The 19867-nt window shown below is 31.9% G+C and overlaps 1 protein-coding gene across 2 annotated transcripts; it reads right to left on the bottom strand.

Moving 5' to 3' along the window:
- Positions 1-2674: 2674 nt before the first annotated feature.
- Positions 2675-15611, bottom strand: LOC130622258 (gamma-aminobutyric acid receptor subunit beta-3-like). 2 transcript variants are annotated; one of them, XM_057437701.1, is made up of 11 exons: positions 15464-15611; positions 7960-8275; positions 7479-7546; positions 7009-7079; positions 6595-6812; positions 6020-6102; positions 5649-5789; positions 5299-5513; positions 4415-4585; positions 3640-3720; positions 2675-3427 (listed from the first exon to the last, which is right to left on the bottom strand). In XM_057437701.1, the coding sequence occupies exons 2-11, from the start codon at positions 8169-8171 to the stop codon at positions 3149-3151; spliced, it is 1539 nt and encodes a 512-aa protein (XP_057293684.1). In that variant the 5' UTR covers positions 8172-8275; positions 15464-15611; the 3' UTR covers positions 2675-3148. The 2 variants fall into 2 exon arrangements, with proteins under 2 accessions (XP_057293684.1, XP_057293683.1); XM_057437700.1 differs by lacking the exon at positions 15464-15611 and having other exon boundaries at positions 7960-8717.
- Between the last annotated feature and the right edge of the window lie 4256 nt (positions 15612-19867).

Genomic DNA, 19867 nt, shown 5'->3' with positions numbered 1-19867 from the left:
ATCTAGAAGAAGAAGCGAAGGAAAAAGAAGAAGAAGAGGAAGAAGAAAAAAAAGTATAAAAAGAAACAAGTTTATAGTTCCGTGAATAATCTTTGTACTGTTGCGCTGGGTTTTCAAAATTATTTCTTTAGGAAATAGAAAAGATGATCAAGCAAAGAAAAGAAAGTAAAAACACGAACTCTTATGTGTAAAATGTTAATCAAACACATTCAAAAACTTGATAAACTAATTTTATCTAACCTTTAAAACCTTTAAGCTTTCTTTAATCCAATTATCAACAAAGTTCAGTAAACGTTGTAGGTTTTGCTTCTATTTAGCTACAACATTAAACATGGCTATCTTAAGAAGCATCTTTAAAGCAAAACAATAGTTTATTATGAAATTTCACTAGCTCATTTTCTTCTTCTTTTCTTTGCTTTTTTTACAATCATTTCTATAAGTATGTCGTCAAATACTAGTTCTCAAACATAATAAGACGTAACGACAAACATTGGTAGCCCACACAAAAAAATTTTTTACTTTTGTAGTTTGACCTTTAAGCTTATCAAGGAAGCCATACAAAAAAGTCGCGACAATCAGGTTCTACTTCATAATGTTCTCTAATTCTCACCATATAAACAGTTCCATTTCCATTTCATATAGGATTTCTAAGTTTAGGAGCAGTAGATACTGTTTTTTTTCAATAAATATTATTCATCATTTTTGAACACTTTGGAGCGGTTTATTTACGTTTTATAAAGTTGTCAATAAATTAGTCAACAAGTTTTCGTAAAAGCCTTTGCCAGATAATCGAGTTCTGTCGAATTCTTGTTTACTCGAGATTCTAATCCTGGCAAACGAAACTTGTTTAATTTTATTACGATGTTGCATTTTTTGACGATCGAAGGTAACATCTTTTGTGATAAATTTTGACATATTATGAGAAGTTGTAGTTGCTTTGTTGTCACTACCTTAGTTAAACAGTATGAGTTAGCACTTTATTCCGAAACTCCGTTCTACTTCTATTAATATTTCCTTGTCTCTTTCTTTCATCAATTAATTCACCCTCAATCTTTTCCCCTCTCAGTTGGGATTTCAAATTCTGTTTCTACTTCAGTGTGCTTATTTGACGTAAGATCTTTCTTCAGCTTGTGCTCTTAACATCTTAACAAGTGCAATGCTTTGCATTACAGGTTTCCTGCAGACCAAGCTGATACCCGACGGCGTAACTATGTAACCTGAGTGATGGGAGTAATGTGGATGATGCAAAATCGAGTACTTATATTTATGTTAGTAGCCAAACTCCTGAATTTTAGTTTGGTTAAAGTTTATGCATGGCTAATGTGAAAACGTAAAATATTAAATATTCCTATAAATACAAAGTATTTAGAAGCAATATGACAAAATAGGACCTTTTATCTTAACCTTAATGCCACCACTTCCAAATTGGCTTTCGTCATCACCTTGGAGATTTGCTCGCGGCATGTCCCTTCGTCTACATGTTAATGCCGTGAAGAACTTACATTGTTTTTCATCAAAACCAATGTTCGTGATTGGTTGCAAATAAAGTCATTAAAAATATACCGCCACTGTTATTTATAAGTTAAATATTTGGTGTGTGGCTTAGCACGATCCGCTTTTGACTTACAAAGAAACAACGAGTATTATTTATTAACTAGTCAGTGGCCCGTGGAAAAATCCTTGGGCTTGCTTGGCGCGTGCTTCTCGCTACTTCCAGTACACCATTTTGCATGATAGACAGACGTATACGGGTATTATAATATAGATATAGAAAAACCAGTCGTAAACCCGTGGAAAACTTCACGGGTCTTCTTGTTGTATATATTCTGGTCCTCAGATTATTTTTCGTCGTTCATATGGCGGTCATCGCTATTTCGTGCATACATTACCTAAAGTTGTACACCGTCTGGATTTTGCAAGCGGGCAATACAGGTTTTTAGGAATTCCTATTGGCTTAGCGCTTTTAACGACGGGCCAATATAGAGCTGCATTCCCCGTCGTCAAAAAAAATGGTAGCTTAGTATGTAAACAAGGTCTAAGCACCGACCGAGCTGGGAAGGTCGGTACAATGATTGAAATTTATAAAACGTAAATAAATCGCTCTAAAGTGTTCAAAAATGATGAAGAATATTTATCGAAAAAAACAGTATCTATATCTAAATAAAATGGAACTGTTTATGGTGAAAATTTATAGAAAAATATGAATTAGAGCCTGATTGTCGCGACCGAGACTTTCTGTCTGGCAAGCAAACAAGTTTCTGTCATTGTACTGCTTAGACCTCGGGCGATACTTTGCGATGCAGCCCGGGATAATCGATTTTTATTGCATTGTGGTTATTTGACTACTATTCTGAACAAAACAAGATCATTATTATGAAGACAATTTATTAAGCTTTTGAGCTCTACCTCTCTCTTATTAGACTTTTATTTCTCTGTGATATTATCAGTCTAGTTAACTAAGCTTTTTTCAAGGTAATGCAAATTGAGTTTCTCTCATACGTAAGCTTAAACGGAAACGAATCTTTTCAAATTACAACCATTCTGCACAAAGCCATTTACAAGTGTGGTCACATCTTACTAAACCAAAGTCTGCTAGTGTTAATTATCTTTGTTCAGGTAAGTCTACCATTCACTAAATACATTAAAGAACATTAAACAAAGGATAAGAGAGTCATCATCGAAAAACAATTGCTCCGTATATTGATAAATAAGAAACATATATTCAACAAATTATTTTGATCGTAGTAACATTACACATACTGGAAGTATTTTAATTGTCTGTTTGCTTCTTCTTTCTGCAGTCACATTCTCTTTCACCTTTTTACCATTTTGTTTCTGTTATCAATCTCCCATTTCCCCATTCAATCTTTATACCTGATGCACTTCTATTATATAATGTTTCTACTGGAGCATAATGCATTATTTTTCAGTAACAAATACAAAAATATAATTTTAAAAATTTCTTTTTTAAATTCTTCTTTAAGTCATTTCTGAAATCGAATTACCGACCTTGCGGATTCCTATTTTTATGTTGCGTTAACATCAACAAGTACAGCTGATGTTGGTAACAGCCATAATAACGTTTTTGGTCGCTTTACAACGGCATCTATTCCTATGTCTGTCACGACTTCTTCAAATACGAATTATTTCATCCTGGGTTAGAACTACTCTTCTTACTGAAGAACAGTAACCAATACACTGTATTGAAAGTCGCAAACGCAATCGGAAAAATCATTCTAGAATATTCGTCTATAATATCGACACGAAATTGACATAAAAATCTTCCCACGTTTGTTTTTAAGGACATTGAATGATCCTCATCAACATCAGCATGCCTATTGTGAGGGAAATGTTTTCCTTCTAATACAACTATCAGTGGTTTACTAGGATACGAATGCTTATCGATATCTGAGCAATCAAATGAAGTCTAAAAAAAACGATGGATATACAATATTGGTACATTACAAATTGTACTAGACGGTGGGAATTGATGATTAAATGACAAATATTGTAGAAAAAAGGATAGGTAAATCTATCCTAATCAATAGTATTTCATCCATACTGTTACATTAAAATTAGGTAAGATCCTGAAATAAACATGTGCCTTGTAGGAAGTAGCTAAACCAGACATGTATATACCTCCTTCTGATTGTTATGATATGCTCTTGAACGCACTTCAGTTGCTTTACCATTCGCTGTATGTCCATTTGCTACTGCAGGCTAAAGAAGCAAAAAAAATCTTATTACACAGATACTACACACTGTATAAGAAGCAGATATTAAAGGCCCATCAAGATTTATTTAACGGAAGTAAGAATATAAAAAATATTGTAAAAAATATTGATGTATCTGATATTCAAAGAGAATGAACATACAATATCTATTTTATAATATGCCTAAACTTTTTCTTAAGAAAGAAAAAGACAAAAAGGATTTATGTGGACTAAGCACAACTTTTTTAAAGCGATTTATTTTTTCATTTTTTTTTTTGAAATAAAAAAGTCGTTTGTAGACGTTTACCAAATTCCCGCCCCTCAATCATTTTAAAATTCTTTTAACCAATCACGGATCGTAACTAAGATAAAAAAAAAAAGAAATGAATTCTTGAACAAATGAAATGATTGAGATCAGCTTGAAATTGATTACTTCCATATTGAATTATTCGATAGACCGCTTTGTCTACAGGATATAACATTACCTAATGTTTTGATTAAAAAGTCGCGCAAGCCTTAGAAAATAAATCTGACTGTGTGATTTGATAAAAATTTAACCTTGGAGTAAAAAAAAAATACAAATATAGGAGAGCACTTTGACAGAATTTTGGACTCTCTGGTTCTTATTACAAAGGCCACAACGAACAGACTCTGAAATAGCCAGCCGTAATTACATAAAGAAAGAACCAAAATACACGCACCGTTTTTCCTTCATTCCTTAGTCTACTTTTCTTCAATTGTTCTAACTTCTGATTCCTTGATTGCTTTTCTTTATCAGTTAAATACAAAACTAACGTATACTCGATCAACACGGCGAACACAAACAAAAAACTAACTATTAGATACCAATCCACTGCTTTAATATAAGATACCTATGGTTAAAAATAAAACCAAAATATTGTTACCAATTCTCTTAAATGCGATAAATGTTATATCCACAATTTTATTAACATTGGAATAACTACAGATGATTTTGCATTGGATGACAACACGAGACTTATTTATTTTTCAAGAAATTTCTGCGAACTTTGCAGATAAAACTTTTATTCGCAAAATTAATATGCCGCGATACAAAACCATTCTGTGTAATTCAATTTCGGTAGAAAACTGATTTTATATTGATACCAATGATAGTTTTTTTTATTTGTTAAGGGTTCTTAATTGATAATTCGAATTTGAGGTCAGATTCAGTAAATGTTTCAAGTAAATAATTTCTTTTTAAAGTTTGATCATTTTGACAATGAAATGAATTGCATTTCGCAATAAAGAGATCCGCGAAAATTTTTAGACAGAAGTATCTCTGATATTAAATTCAACCCAATTACGTTTGTTTATCTCAACTCACGAGTCTTGAGTTGTAATCGAATGTGCATATGCATTTTTGTTGGTTAAAATCCATTTTACCCACGTAAAATTGATATCAACAAAATTCAAAGATTTTTTCAATGGATTTCTTTGATTAATGTGATCTGTTGTTTAGATTTTTTCCCAATAAAAATGCCTGCGTATGTGCAAAAAAATCGGCAAACTTTTTTCAAACTATTGTAAACATTCTATTCGCCTAGGTTATAAAAGAATAGCTTACTTTTGGCATCGCTGTATTCAGCATGTTCAAAATTGTTGTTATTGTCAGCACTGATGTGATCCCTAAAGCTACACGTGCCGCTGTTGAATCTTTTGGAATACAGAAGCTGATCCATGAAATCATGACGATGAGAGCACATGGTGCATATAAATGAAGAAAGAAATAACCAGTACGCCTTTCTAACACAAATGTAGCAGTTAAACCAGACCAATTTCCTATAATGAAAGAGTATGCTTGCCTGAAAAAAGGTGAAAAACAAGAAAATGTTTTGAAGAGGAAGAAAAATTATAGAAAGGATAAATTTAAGATCCCAGCAAAAGAAAAAGGGAAAATTGACAAAAGACACCTACCAACAACGTAAACTGTTTCTTTACTTGTCGTTTTAAAGCCGGTCAAATTATACTGTGGCAGGGTACGGACTTTCGTGCCGATAGATATTCTGGAGTCACTTTTCTCCCATTCAAATTTTATATCTCTTGTGCTATAACCATCTAAAAAAGTAAAGTTATTGAAAAATATTGATTATATTTTTGTTGGCAAATACTCGAACTCCTTTTTACACCTACTATATCGTAAAGGTGAGAAAAAAGGATTCGTAAAATTACAGAATCAGCTAAAATTTAAGAGACTTTTGGAATTCCTGTATCTCAAAAGCATGAAAATTGTACTACCTTGCGAGAGTAAATATACAACAGAGCTAAAAACGTCCTAAAAAACTCACAGCTCTCTATGTTTAGGTTACACTCCTGTATATCCATGGGAAACATTCGCAAATCCATTGGACAGGAGGCTCGGACAGATATTCTAAAGCAAGATATAATGTATCTTGAAAGTGATGGTTCAATACAATAGGTTGTAAAGCTAAGAGACTGGGATACGATGATTTCCACATTCATATTGAGAAAAACATACAGCTTTAAGACTATCTTCGTTTTTTTTAGGAATTATCAAAGACTAGTCGTTAGCCTGTGGAAGAAACACGGGTTCACTTGACGTAGGCATACCAGGTATCAAATAGTCGGCCGTTGTTTCGTGCATCTGTAGCAAAAAATAGCAACTTAGCTACCACAAAATCGGGTGTTATAACTAGGAAGACATTTCTCCATTAATGTTGTCAGTAACTTAATAAGAATGAGGTTTTCAGTAGGGTAAGTAAGTTATATATGGAATTAAGTCCAATTTTAACTAATCAAAAAATAGCCAAGGAAAATTAATAACACGTTGCTATATCTGCGCAAACTTTCACAGATTTTTCAGGCAAAAGGCTATCCCAAATTAACAAAGAATTCCTCCTACCTGGCATTGTACATAATCGTCCCATCCGGTTTAATTTTCAACATTTTATTTGGAACAGTCACAGCGTGAAAATGAGAGTTTTTAGAATTTTCAAAATATGTATCAGGAACCCAGATTTTTTCTAACATTGAATTTGAAACAGTTAACGTTTGAGGGTAAGAATGTTCTAAACGCGGATCTTGCCAGCTTTGACGGAAGAAAAAATCAATTTGATAATCCTGTGAAAATAGAGAATTAAAATAACTAAAATAGTTGAAGAAATACAGTTTGCAATTCTGCAGCATTGTTGATCAATTTCTTGATTTTTTGATGGTCGATGCAGATATTAAGTGACCACTGAAAAAATCAATCAAAAAAATCAAACTGAACAAAAGATAACGAAAAACCGGGAGAAAAATTAGTACAGATACACACCATATCAATAACATTGATGGAATCAATTGATAAAATCCAAAATCCAACAATCACTGTCACTGGCGTTTGCTCTAAGGTAAAAAAAACACACTTTTAAAGCCAGCTAAAGTTTCCGCACCGCAGAAAACATTTGAGACTTTTAAATTAAGTTGCCATCTTTAAAATGGTCTTGCTACGTATAAGAAGTAAAATAGTATGTGGCCCACATGTCGGTTTCTATAAACATAAAAATAATTGAGCAACTGATGTACAACAGCCACCGTTACAATTTTCTTCCAAACACATGTTGTCCAACAAAGTGACACAGAGGATGTGTACAACAAATGTTGTAGAGATCTTTCAATCTTAGCAACAATTGCGCACCAATTACGGGTTTTAATGGTAACTAAGTTTAAAACGTTTCGACGTCCCAGGCTGTGTATTAAAAGAGAAATACGCAGATAACAGAATGAACAATGAAAATAACGTACTGTCCATTAAAGGTCGTAGTCTTTTATCGTAATTTAATAACAGCGAATGCAGTAGACCAGAGATATTGCTAAGAAAAGAACAAATTAAATCTTACACCAGCTAAATTCATCAATCAAATCTGGAGACATTTTGATCGCTATATTCTCTATGAAATTAGACAGGCAACTTTATTATAGCTAATTTTAGAAACACCGCAATAGTATTTTCGCTCAAAAACAACAACAACATCAATCTCATCAAACCACGGTGAAAAAATAATCAGGAAATAGTCGCCTAAAAACTTATGTATTAATCAAGGGCTCCATTTTAAAATGTAGTACGTTTGACAGCAAGCTGTACCATTTAATAGTTGTAAAGATGTTATTGGAAAAATTTAAAATATAATAACATATACAACTTTATATTGTATGACTAAATCAAAATCAGAAAAAAAAAATTATTCCTGGTAAGTGGAATTAAAAGTGAGGAAAAAACACTTACCATCCATCGCTAATTGACCAATTCAATTTTCCACATTGAATTTGCCACTGTGCGCTGGCAGGATCTGTTATATATTTGTTTTCTAATTCTTCCTTAGGTTCTTTCGTCTTGTTCTTTACTTTATCTAACTTTTCATTGGCTGAACTGCTTATATCCAAATATAGCAACAACAATACTGCCATAGCAACCAGTCGGTAAAAGAATTGTTCCATGTCACTTAACTCGTGCTAGATAGATCATTTCTATGTCGATGGGTGTATGTTTTAGAAACGTTGAGTCGATCCTTATTTATTAATTTATTTATTTATTCTTGGATCTAAAAAGATAGCCAATCAGATGTTAAAAAATTAGAATGCAACTTGGTGTTAAGAGAACAGACCGTGGAACGGAGTCAAGTCACAGACAATTATAAACATTTAAGAATTTTGAACGCACTGAATTTGCTAGACCGTCCACACAACCGCCCAATAACTTTTATTGCTACCAACGAGAACAAAAACAAAAATAAGAATACATATAAAAAAAAGAAATGAAAAAAGAAAGGAATTTAATATAAATTTATATTTAAATAATCTCAACTGATTTGTACTTCATTCAAAGAAAGCAATGCTACTTACATTTTGACAATTTTAAAATAACAATTCCCAAAAAAAACTTTTTAAAATGTCAAACATAATTACAAAAAAAGCTGCACTGTCAATAAATGAAAACAAAACAAAAATAACAACAACAACATAAACAACAAAAAACAAGAGAAGCGTTACCAACCCGACTGAATCAACTTTTGTTTTAAATAAACTACCAGTAGTAATTCTTCAAGAGTTGTTGGTAAAGATTCTTCAGCAAAATGAGAACACACGAATTTACAGCGGTACTATAACTACAATCAAATAAACAGAAACACATATCATGTCTGTTGTGTCTGATTGTACGTATGATGTCTCATTTTAACCGAGTTGTCTGATTTGAGGTAAGATAAAATTAAATTTGTTGCGGTTATCTAACGTATTATCATAAACTATATTTATATTCCAGATGTTTTTAGAAGACATTGCATTATATTTTTCAAATAAAAAATGAGTTTTTTAATTTAAGTTTGGATAAACAGCAGTGCAATGTATTTAACCAAGAAGAAGAAGAAGAAGAAGAAGAAGAAGAAGAAGAAGAAGAAGAAGAAGAAGAAGAAGAAGAAGAAGAAGAAGAAGAAGAAGAAGAAGAAGAAGAAGAAGAAGAAGAGGAAGAAGAAGAAGAAGAAGAAGAGGAAGAAGAAGAAGAAGAAGAAGAAGAAGAAGAAGAAGAAGAAGAAGAAGAAGAAGAAGAAGAAGAAGAAGAAGAAGAAGAAGAAGAAGAAGAAGAAGAAGAAGAAGAGGAAGAAGAAGAAGAAGAAGAAGAAGAAGAAGAAGAAGAAGAAGAAAAAGAAGAAGAAGAAGAAGAAGAAGAAGAAGAAGAAGACGAAGAAGAAGAAGAAGAAAAAGAAGAAGAAGAAGAAGAAGAAGAAGAAGAAGAAGAAGAAGAAGAAGAAGAAGAAGAAGAAGAAGAAGAAGAAGAAGAAGAAGAAGAAGAAGAAGAAGAAGAAGAAGAAGAAGAAGAAAAAGAAGAAGAAGAAGAAGAAGAAGAAGACGAAGAAGAAGAAGAAGAAAAAGAAGAAGAAGAAGAAGAAGAAGAAGAAGAAGAAGAAGAAGAAGAAGAAGAAGAAGAAGAAGAAGAAGAAGAAGAATTTTATCTAACCTTTAAAATCTTCAACCTTATCTTTAACGCAAAAAAAAAATATTTAACTTTGTAGTTTGACCTTTAAGCCTACTTATATCAAGGAAGTAATACAAAAAAGTTTCGGTCGCGACAATCAGGCTTCACTTCATAATGTTCTCTATTTTTCACCATATAAACAGTTCCATTTCCATTTCAGAATTTCTAAGTTTAGGAGCAATAGATACTGGTTTTTTCAATAAATATTATTCATAATTTTTGAACGCTTTGGAGCGGTTTATTTACGTTTTATAAAGTTGTCAATAAATTAGTCAACAAGTTTTCGTAAAAGCCTTCGCCAGATAATCGAGTTCTGTCGAATTCTTGTTTACTCAAGATTCTAATCCTATCAAATGAAAATCGTTTAATGTTTTTACGATGCTGCATATTTGGAGAATCGAATGTAAAATCTTTTGTGATAAATTTTGACATATTATGAGAAGTTGTTGTTGCTTTGTTGCCACTACGTTAGGTGAACAGTATGAGTTAGCACTTTAATCCGGAACTCCGTTCTACTTCTATTAATATTTTCTTGTCTCTTTCTTTCATCAATTAAATCACCCTCGATCTTTTTCCCTCTCATTTGGCAATTTAAAGTCTTTTTTTTCTTCAGTGTTCTTATTTGACGTTAAGATCTTTCTTCTGCTTGTGCTCCTAACATCTTGATAAGTGCAATGCTTCGCACTACAGATTCACTGAAAACAGAGCTGATACCCGACGGCGTAACGATGTAACCTGAGTGATGAGAGCAATATGAGTAATGCGAAAGCGAGTACTTGAATATCGCTTATGACGGTTTATAATATGCCGACGGTTGAGATAATCGGTAGGAAAAGAAAAGAAAACTGCCTTTCTCTCCTCCAAGGATTATCAGAATCATGTGATGTCGGGAGATTGAGGAAAGGCTGTTTAACGACAAAGAAACATCAAACATACGTTAGATTGAAAAATGGTTGGTCGTATTTTTCCGAAATCTATGCGAAATACTTGATTATTAGATGCGACATTATAATAACAATTTATTAAAATGGCTTTTGTCGCCTTCTATTATACCATATTTCATAGGGATTTACCTTTATTTGTTAATTACGTTTTTTTTTATCTTCACGAAGATATTTTTGCTTTATAAACAAAGTCGATTTGTTTATCACTGGCATATCGACAAATGAGATCCTTAATTCTCCTTAAATGTGTTAAGCTTGCATTTATACACAAATCTATCTCTGGGCGTTCTTGTCTTACGATTACTCCGATTCCCCTATTATCCATTTTTTTACCACCCCCACCCATCAAACCTCATTGTGAAAAATCTTGTACCACCCATCCACTCACCCACCCATTCCCCTTATAATATAATATCTCGAATCTTAAGACCTCATTTACTCACTTCCTATGGTACCAAAAACCTTCATGTAACAGATCATCCGGCAAACTGGTGCTCAACTATGAAAAAAAAATAACAGGGCCATTTATTTAGCACACAAGATGACATTTTTGGTACTTTTGCGCAAATTCAGAGGCAAGAAACAAATTAAAGATGTGGATCATACACTAAAATAAGTAAAAATATCCGTAACACATAACCATTTTCTGTTACATAACAAAAGAACCCTGCTCCCTCACCCAGCCTTTGATAATCATGCCCCCTACCCATCCCTTAGACGTTACGAAATTTTTGAATGGCCCTTTGTAGACATGAAATAAAAGACGTTATGATTGCGACGCATCGAGAAAGCAAGTTAAAAGTTATCAGTCAGTTCTGAGCAAACGAATAATTGTTCAACAGTCGGTGGGTCATCGAATAAATGTAAAAGACCAACAGAAACTAAAAACAAACAAAATAAATAAACAAAACAAAACAAACAAACAAACAACAACAACAGCAAAAATTAAACCGGGATCTGAAAGGTTTTTCGGCATATACAAATATCATTTTGTTAAATATGAAACAGTTCTCAAAAAAAGTTCAATAGTTGGACAAAAGATATGGTAATATAATATAAAGCAGAACAAGAGTGTTAGAGCAATGGTGTGAGACTGCAATATAGAGCTGGTGTTGATTTTAAACGAATTGGTTATACCATATAAGGTCACGCACAAAGATAGGACACCGTATTAAGTTCAAATAAAGCAGAAACGCCACACAAAATGAAGGAAAATAATGGAGGCCAATCCTTGGCCTTTTTTAACTAATTTATTGAATATACGATTAAATGCAGGTACACAAAGGGACTATTGTTAATATTATTTCTTGGTCAGGTCACTACGAAAAGGTTGTAGTATTTTGCATTTTTATCAATTAAAATTTGGAAAATCCATCAACAAGGTGGATAAAAACACAACGCATGTGATATTTTGTGTAACACAAAGTCTCTATCAGACAAGAAACGGGTATTGTTAATAAAAGTATGGTGAGTAGTATTATATCAGAGATTCTTATTGTTTGAAAATGTCTATTAAGCCTGTGTCTATGAGCGTATGACTGAGTGAACAAAATTAATTTTGCGCCACCAAAACAAACAAACAATATTTTCAGTTTCAAAGTAGAAATTTTTGAAGACAAATGTTTATCACAATAAACAAAATATCATCTTATTTTACAAGTTACAGGTTTATCCCTATTCTACTGTTGCCTATAAAAATATTCGTATGTATATTTATAGAAAACACAAGTTATAAATTGAGGTTTCGTGGCTCAATTTGATTTTGACATTAACATCTGAATAAGTCGTTCAATTCTTACATAATTGATGCTATGTGATGGAAATTGAATGCATTATCGGTGAATATTTGATTTTTTTTCAATTGCTTCTCCATTGCTATTTATGGCGACGCTATCTAATTCCATCTCGTTAGATTTTTACAAACGTTTGAATCAGTCTTTTTCTATAATAAGGTTCTTATTAATAAAAAAAGTAATAAATATTTTATTACTATCCTGCTAGTGTGCTCCAGTTTGTTTTTTATCAGAAAATATAATCTGTCCAGATCTATGCGACACTAACAAAAAATCTGCAACAACAAGAAAAACATTGTCCCAAAAATTTTTTTCTTTGTGATGTTGGTTGGTTTATGTAAGCCAACGTATGTATATATATTTTACATGGAATGGAAATTTGTCCAATTGCCTTCCTAATACACATCTGTGACTATAATGCGGATTACAAAATGCATTTAAAAAGTTGGAACCAGAAAAAGCTAAAAAAAATTGTTATTGAAATCTTACAAAAGGAAAAAAAAATTTTTTTAGTTAATTAGTTTTAATAATTTTTTTTAAAAAAAGTATTTCTTTGATGCAACTTTAAAATTTCATACATCGTGCATCTTTCTTAGTTTTTACACCACACGCAAATTTAGTTAAAAAACAACTTAAAAAAACTTTGTAACTAAAATTGAGTTAAACTCTAATAACAACTGCTCCACCAAATTAAATCTTGTGGGGTGCCAGAAAGTCAACAGTGCCGCAATATTTTTGGCAAATGAATTTTTAACTTTTGGCCAAAACATCCTGATGTGCCATAGTCTGAGTACAGTGAAGAATAAAAGACCTGAGAATGTACACTGGTGTAAGAAATCACTGCTAAGGTGCTGTTGTTTGACCAACCTCCTAACTTAACTGAAAGAGAGAGAAAGACAACTAGATTTTGTGGGAGTGAATACTTCAAATGAAACCTCAAAAAGAACATTTTACATTAATGATAGGATACAAGTTTAGTTAAAAAAGTATGAAAAAACAAACTTTCTTAATCTGGCAAACAAAATTTCAAGGTGAGCATATTCTTGGATATTCTTAATGTTTTTGGCTAATTTTATCTTCAATATTCAATATTCTTATGTAAAAGCGCGTTTGTAACGTTGACATCACTTGTAACTAAAAAATTAATATCAAGTAAACGTTCTCATAAAAATGAAGACAACTTATCGCTTTTTTCTATACCTAGAAAGAAAACGCTGACGTCAGCAATTTTTTTCAGCTTTGCAATACATTCATGCAGAAATGTATTACTATGATATAGTTAAAAAAGAGGATATATCCCCCTTGCCCTTGGTTCTGAAGAAACAAAGCAACTTAACTCTGATTGGGGTAAGTCATATCTGCCAACTAATTGATGCTGCTTTAAAATAATTACCTATAAGGGAAATGTCAACTCGACATACGTAGCGCGCACATTTATCCAACACTTCTTAATGTAAATCGTTTTGTTCTGTACAAAAGTAAATATTGAGAAAAGGTCATTATCGGGCGTTGATAACAAGACTGTAGTTTTGTTGCAACGTATTTGCGTTGCTGTTAAACCAAAATGGGTCACAACTGGCCCAGGAAGTAGCAAGTAAAAAGGTTAAATCTGTGATGCATGTTTTACTGATGAGTGACTACTAGCGTTTGAGTTGCAGAATAGAGCATATCAATTGTTAGATTTGATTTCCAGTATTGTTGATGGAACTAATGAAATTTCTTTGTTTATGGATTATCATTCGTCGGACAAAAACTCTACTAGTTATTCTAAAGCATGAAGAAAAATATTACTATGTATCTGTTCTCAATCGTTTTGTGCCAATTGATTTTTGGTGTCGACCAGTAAACCGCATCTTGATTTTGTTCACGAATTTAGAAACACGTGCAGTAACTATGAACTGATTTTCACGTTCGTATCATGTTTCACCACCATTTCGAAAAAAAGCCTAACATGTTAGAAAAAAGCTTTTAATTTATGCGTAAACAAGTTTTAAAAAGGTTTGATATATTCAAGAGATTTTTAACAACAGTCTATTATCATTAACTACAATATCCAAAAGAAGTTAACGGTTGTAATTTTAATCAAAAAGAGGGGGTAACTAATTAGCAAAACTCTAGTTTGCAATGAATTTAGCCGATGTTTTTACTTGGTATAGCTTCAATACTTTAAACTTTCTCGCAACTTTGTACCTAAAGTGACTACTTTGTTTGCAATCTGCGAGTGCATAACATACATTTATTTATATACTATATATATAAAGTAATAAAGCGAAACATATATTCTAAAAAATCACTGCCATTGGCAAATACGGTCTTTTTCGTCCGTTTTATCTAGGTTATTAACTCAACAGAACTAGTATTAAAGAGTAAACAATTCTTCCCATCTTGGACTAAACTGAGACTTGCATGGCAGATATAGCTGCTAAAAACACAGAATGTATATATAGTCCGCAAGATAATGTGTTTTATCTCAACAGTGCCAGGATGAGATTTATTCTTTTATATTGTAGAAGAACTACTTTGCTCATCACTAACATACTGCCTGGCAGTGAACGGGATTCGATCCACGGTCCCCAGAACTGGGAGCCGCAGACAAACCCACTACACTACGTGCGGAAATATGTTAGTGATGAACTCAGATAGTTTATCCAGATGATGTGTATACATATAGGTGAATATTTATCATAGCACATCCGTACTTCATTCTCAACAGAATTATACTTTTGTTGTTGTGTTTTAAAAATGTTGAGTTATAGGAACACATTATGTTCTACTTCATAAACGCTTATTTGTAAGTTGATAGATACAGTGAAACGAATGCGTAATGCCTAATAAAATATCAGGAAGCTAGGCAAAGTGTAGTACTTGCAAACAGATTTATGTACATCTTTTGCAGATTCTGATCTAAGATTGGTATTTACAAACATTTATGTGCTTGCTTTCTGCCAATAAGTTCCTTGAAAGGAATCCTAAATTCCTACATTAAACAAGACAAAACTTAAAAATTGCAAAATTACTCACCAAAACAATCTTCAACTTTAAAATTATTCTAAGCAAATCAAAAGTTCTAACTTGTTTATATGTAAACGAAGATTATAGAATGAACTTTACATTGCTTTGTGTCGTGGATGGAATAACCATCAAATTTGTTTTTAAAATTGAGATAGTGAGATGTATAGATATGCTAAAAAGGTTATTATAACATATAACCTATTAAATAAAATCAAAGATTTTAATTCAAGAAAAAAGCCACTGTATTTTCCATTTTTTTTCTCACTATATATTATATATGTTTGAAGAGAATACTTACGTGATAAATATTTCATTAGTTTCAATTTACCTTAAAATGTATATTCTATCCTTTTTTATGAAATATGAATTACAAGAAAGATACATGTGAATTTTGACATCTGAAACACGTTGTAGAGTTTTCACTTCATATCCATTTCACTATATGTCTCTTAAATTTACCTAAAAATTATGATGTATTTTAAGGTATGATATACAAATATATATAAAAAAACAAATATTTACAATATAATTCTTTTCTGCTCGATTTGGAAAAGTAAAATATTATTAACGAAAATTTTTAAAACAGGTAAAATTAATGTCGGATGAAACATGCTGCGTTTTGTGATTTAACATCACAGGCAGCTCAAATAAGTGTTATGAATGGATGCAAAGTGGATTTATTCGGAATATTAAGATGATGATTAATCTATAGATCAAAAGCACGCAGAACTTTCTGAAAATAATACTTTAATTCTTAACCACAATGGCAAGGTTTTTCGAAAAAATTATCAGAGTATCATTGAACTTCAAAAAAGGTTCTTTACTTTGCCTTTCAAAGCCACAAAATGTTCTTAACTAACGAACATTAAAAGTAGCTTGATTTAAACCTTGGATAAATGTTTTTACATACGAAGCCATAGAATGTTGAAAATTTCCCTAGAATGGTCTTGAATAACTTTCATAGGAACCTGTTAGTTTATTTTGAGCATTTTTATTTATTTATTTTTTTATTTGTTTTACAGTGTAAATTATTGTGATAAAAAATCTAAGTGGAAGTTTCGCAAAAATTGCAATAATTAATTCTGCGAAAATTTTGTCTTAAAAGTTGTATATCCCCCTTTGTATATTTGTGTTTTTACTTTCGAAAAACAAAGAATATGAGTAAAGTTTTCAAATTTTTTACTCTTATTTTTCAGTCTTCTCCAGCCACATTGTTCCTTATGAATTACTCTACTAATAGATAAAAAAATTCATCTTAGCCTTCAGTATGAAAGCAATATTACATGTTTAATATGTTCCATCACCCTATTAGCATCCGGGAGGGGGGGATAAAGTGCTACCTCCTTCCCACCCACTGGGTGTCTGATGCTAAAAGCCCAGTGTTAATAGGGTTAAAAGGCTGAGGGCATAATTCGCTATCAAATGAAGGTTAAATGGGAAGCTTTAAATGGTGTGGTTATCAAGTTTTCTACAAAATTTCATATCTCTGTCATTTTTATTTCATTTTTATACTTTATATTTATTCACGTAGTAAGCGAATATTTGAAAGATTTTGTTGTAAATACTTGAACATATGCATCAAAAGTGTGGCCAAAAAATGCCGTTATTAAGTTACTCATGTATGTTCTCCACCGACTAGATACATCCCTTCCTACAACTTAGCATTTCAATCTAATGGGCTAAGACGAGTACTAACCGAATTACAGAGGTGTAATAATTAGTTTTAGACTTTTCTGTTTATACTCGAAAAAATATTTGTAACCTGTATTGTCAGGATTACAGAGTAAGAGTCAAGCAAAAAGTGCCCTCTTTCTATTTTTTTTTCTAAAAACACACACACGCAGACTCCATTGTTTCGAAACTTTGAAACTGTTTTTTTGTAAGAACTGAGTGTATAAGAACATAAGGCTTCAGAGGTCCAAAATTAGGAACATGTTAAGAACATTTAAAATTTTGTCAATACCAATAAGTACTGAAATATTCAATTCAAACTTCAAAAATGGTAAAGTGATAAAAGGAAATTAAGAACTATTTAAGAACATTTCAAGTCTTCAAATTGGAAAAGTTAAGAACATTTGAAGGCATTCTTCAAGATAAGTTTTCTTATAAAAAAACACATCCGTTAGACAGCAAATATTTGTAATTTACTCTGGAACAATAAAAAAAGCGCGAAATGTAGGAACAAGATATTTACAATTTTAGGCTGAACATGTAAAGAAAAAACATCAGACTAAAATCTAATTTCCCAGTTCTTATAAAAATAATATATGAAAGTTCTCCACGCTCGATAACTTTTTAATCTAGAAAGCGTAGTGACCGTTAACCCTGTTTCATGGTGAATAGAGTAAAAAGAGCTTGACCCTGCATCCTCCAACTGGAAGCAGGAACTAAACTACCGGACTGTCAGTCCGCAATATCACGTTTGAAAAATACACAAGGACATGCTCCTTCTCATGTAGAAGCAATGAAGCAATCTAAATGTCTATATTTTATAACCTCAAGTGTCTTTCACCTGGGAATGTCTTTCTGAGTCCCAAAGTACATAATTTTACGTGCAAAAAAAAAAAAAAAAGAATGAAATAGTAAGGAGTGGTATGGTATAGCTGTTAAAAAAATATTGTTTAATTAGAAAATGTTTAAAATATATTACTTTGTCGACACGTGTTTGAAACTTAACAAATGGAATAATTGATTTTTGTTTTCACGAAAAGTGTTATATATAGATGTCTGCACAATAAAAAACAGAATGTCAAAATTTAAACTATAAAAAACCAAGAAGGACTTTTAAAACACATTGTTGTTTTCGGAACAACTTTGTGATGTTCTTTGTGTAAATTTTGGCAGGTTTTGTGCAAGCAGGAGCGCACATATCCTTATAATGTTCCAAAGCACTTCAAAGCAAGGATTTTTCAACTTGTTAAAAAACACTTCAAGACACATTATCACTTTTTGCCGTACATAAAACACTGGAAAAAAAATACTAAGGTTATATCCTCCATTCGAGAGATATCAAGCTAGGAAAGGCAAGGCAAACCGAAAAAATTACGCAATACGTATATTCTCGCCAATTTACATTTTTCAATGAGCTTTCAATCCCATTAATACTACTGCTTTATTGATCATTTTTATTCTTTTTGACTAAAAACTCTGAAAAACGATTTTTGTTTTGTTTTCTTCCGTAGACATTCAAGTTGATATTATTGTGCATTTGCTTATCTGATATTTTAAATTATATCTATTTTTCTTGTCCAATTGTGTAAGACAAAATGTCCACGCATTTTTCAAGCAAGATTTTTAACCAACGTGATGCTTAAACCGTTTAAAAATTGAAACAACCTGTAAGTAACAGCCTAGCCTAAACTGAATAAAAATTCATTTGAAAGAAAAAAAGAAAACGGTGGAACACTTAATTTAAGTATAAGTTAATTAACTGGAGACCTTGGAATACGCAGCCACTCAAAAAGAAATAAAAAAAGACAAAAACAAAGAGCGCAAGAACGAAAATATTTTCCAAGAGATATCGTGTTTCTAAAAGTTGGATTCCAGTCAACGAGTAACTTAAATAACAATAAGTCTCAGCCAAAATTTTGTGTTGCTTATAAAAAGGGCATGCAATGTACACCACGTATCCTTGAGAAAAATAAAAAAATAAACTAAGAGTCATATTTTGTGATATCAAAATTTTTACCATTTTCTTGAAAAGCTCATTCGAAAGAATATCAGTTTATATACAATTCCGTATTTGCCTTCCCTGCTAAAACGAGTTGAAACTGCCAACAAGGCTCTAGACGCCACAAAAAAATCAAATTTCCTAAAAACTTGTTAAATGCAAAGTGCTGAGCTAGGAAATAAGCTTGTACGAGTTAAAAATTTATTTTCACTGGAAAAACGATTATTTTGAAACTGCACATGGATAGATAAAGGCATATACAAAACGCAAGCAACCACAACATCACTTGTATTTTTTTAAATGAAAATTGCACGATAAAAACGTGGATATAAAATCATCCTGTTTTGAGCACGCTCATTACCGTGAGACGTCAGTGGAGAAGAAATAGTGACTCTTAATAAAAGTATGTGAGGTTAAGGGCAGAGATTGATACATTGCTTGGTAATTACATTACCCTATTCTTGGTCTTGAAACACGACAACATTGTCATTGCCTCTTACCCCTACATAACATTGAAGATAGTCGAAGAATTGCAGAATGCATGAGCTAACAGATTCTTATAAAATGGTTGTTAAAATGTAATAAAATATATAAATATATATAAATATGATGTAGAAAACCTCACATGTAATAACATGAGATTCTGTTGGTTCAAATGCTCCTAAAGACAATACCTCTGTTTGGATTTGTTAAAATAGATCATAATTCTGACTTTAAAGTTCTGCATGAGTTACCTTTGCAAG

The sequence above is a fragment of the Hydractinia symbiolongicarpus genome, chromosome 12 (assembly GCF_029227915.1).
Source record: "Hydractinia symbiolongicarpus strain clone_291-10 chromosome 12, HSymV2.1, whole genome shotgun sequence".
Classification (NCBI taxonomy): Eukaryota; Metazoa; Cnidaria; class Hydrozoa; order Anthoathecata; family Hydractiniidae; genus Hydractinia; species Hydractinia symbiolongicarpus.
This window is presented reverse-complemented; position numbering and strand designations above follow the sequence as displayed.

Coding starts and splice junctions, on each gene's coding strand:
- LOC130622258 (XM_057437701.1), bottom strand. CDS start 8,171: ATGGAACAATTCTTTTACCGACTGGTTGCTATGGCAGTATTGTTGTTG. Junction 7,080..7,478: donor ACTACGACCTTTAATGGACA/GTACGTTATTTT, acceptor TTTTTACCTTAG/AGCAAACGCCAGTGACAGTG. Junction 5,790..6,019: donor TAACCTAAACATAGAGAGCT/GTGAGTTTTTTA, acceptor TTACTTTTTTAG/ATGGTTATAGCACAAGAGAT.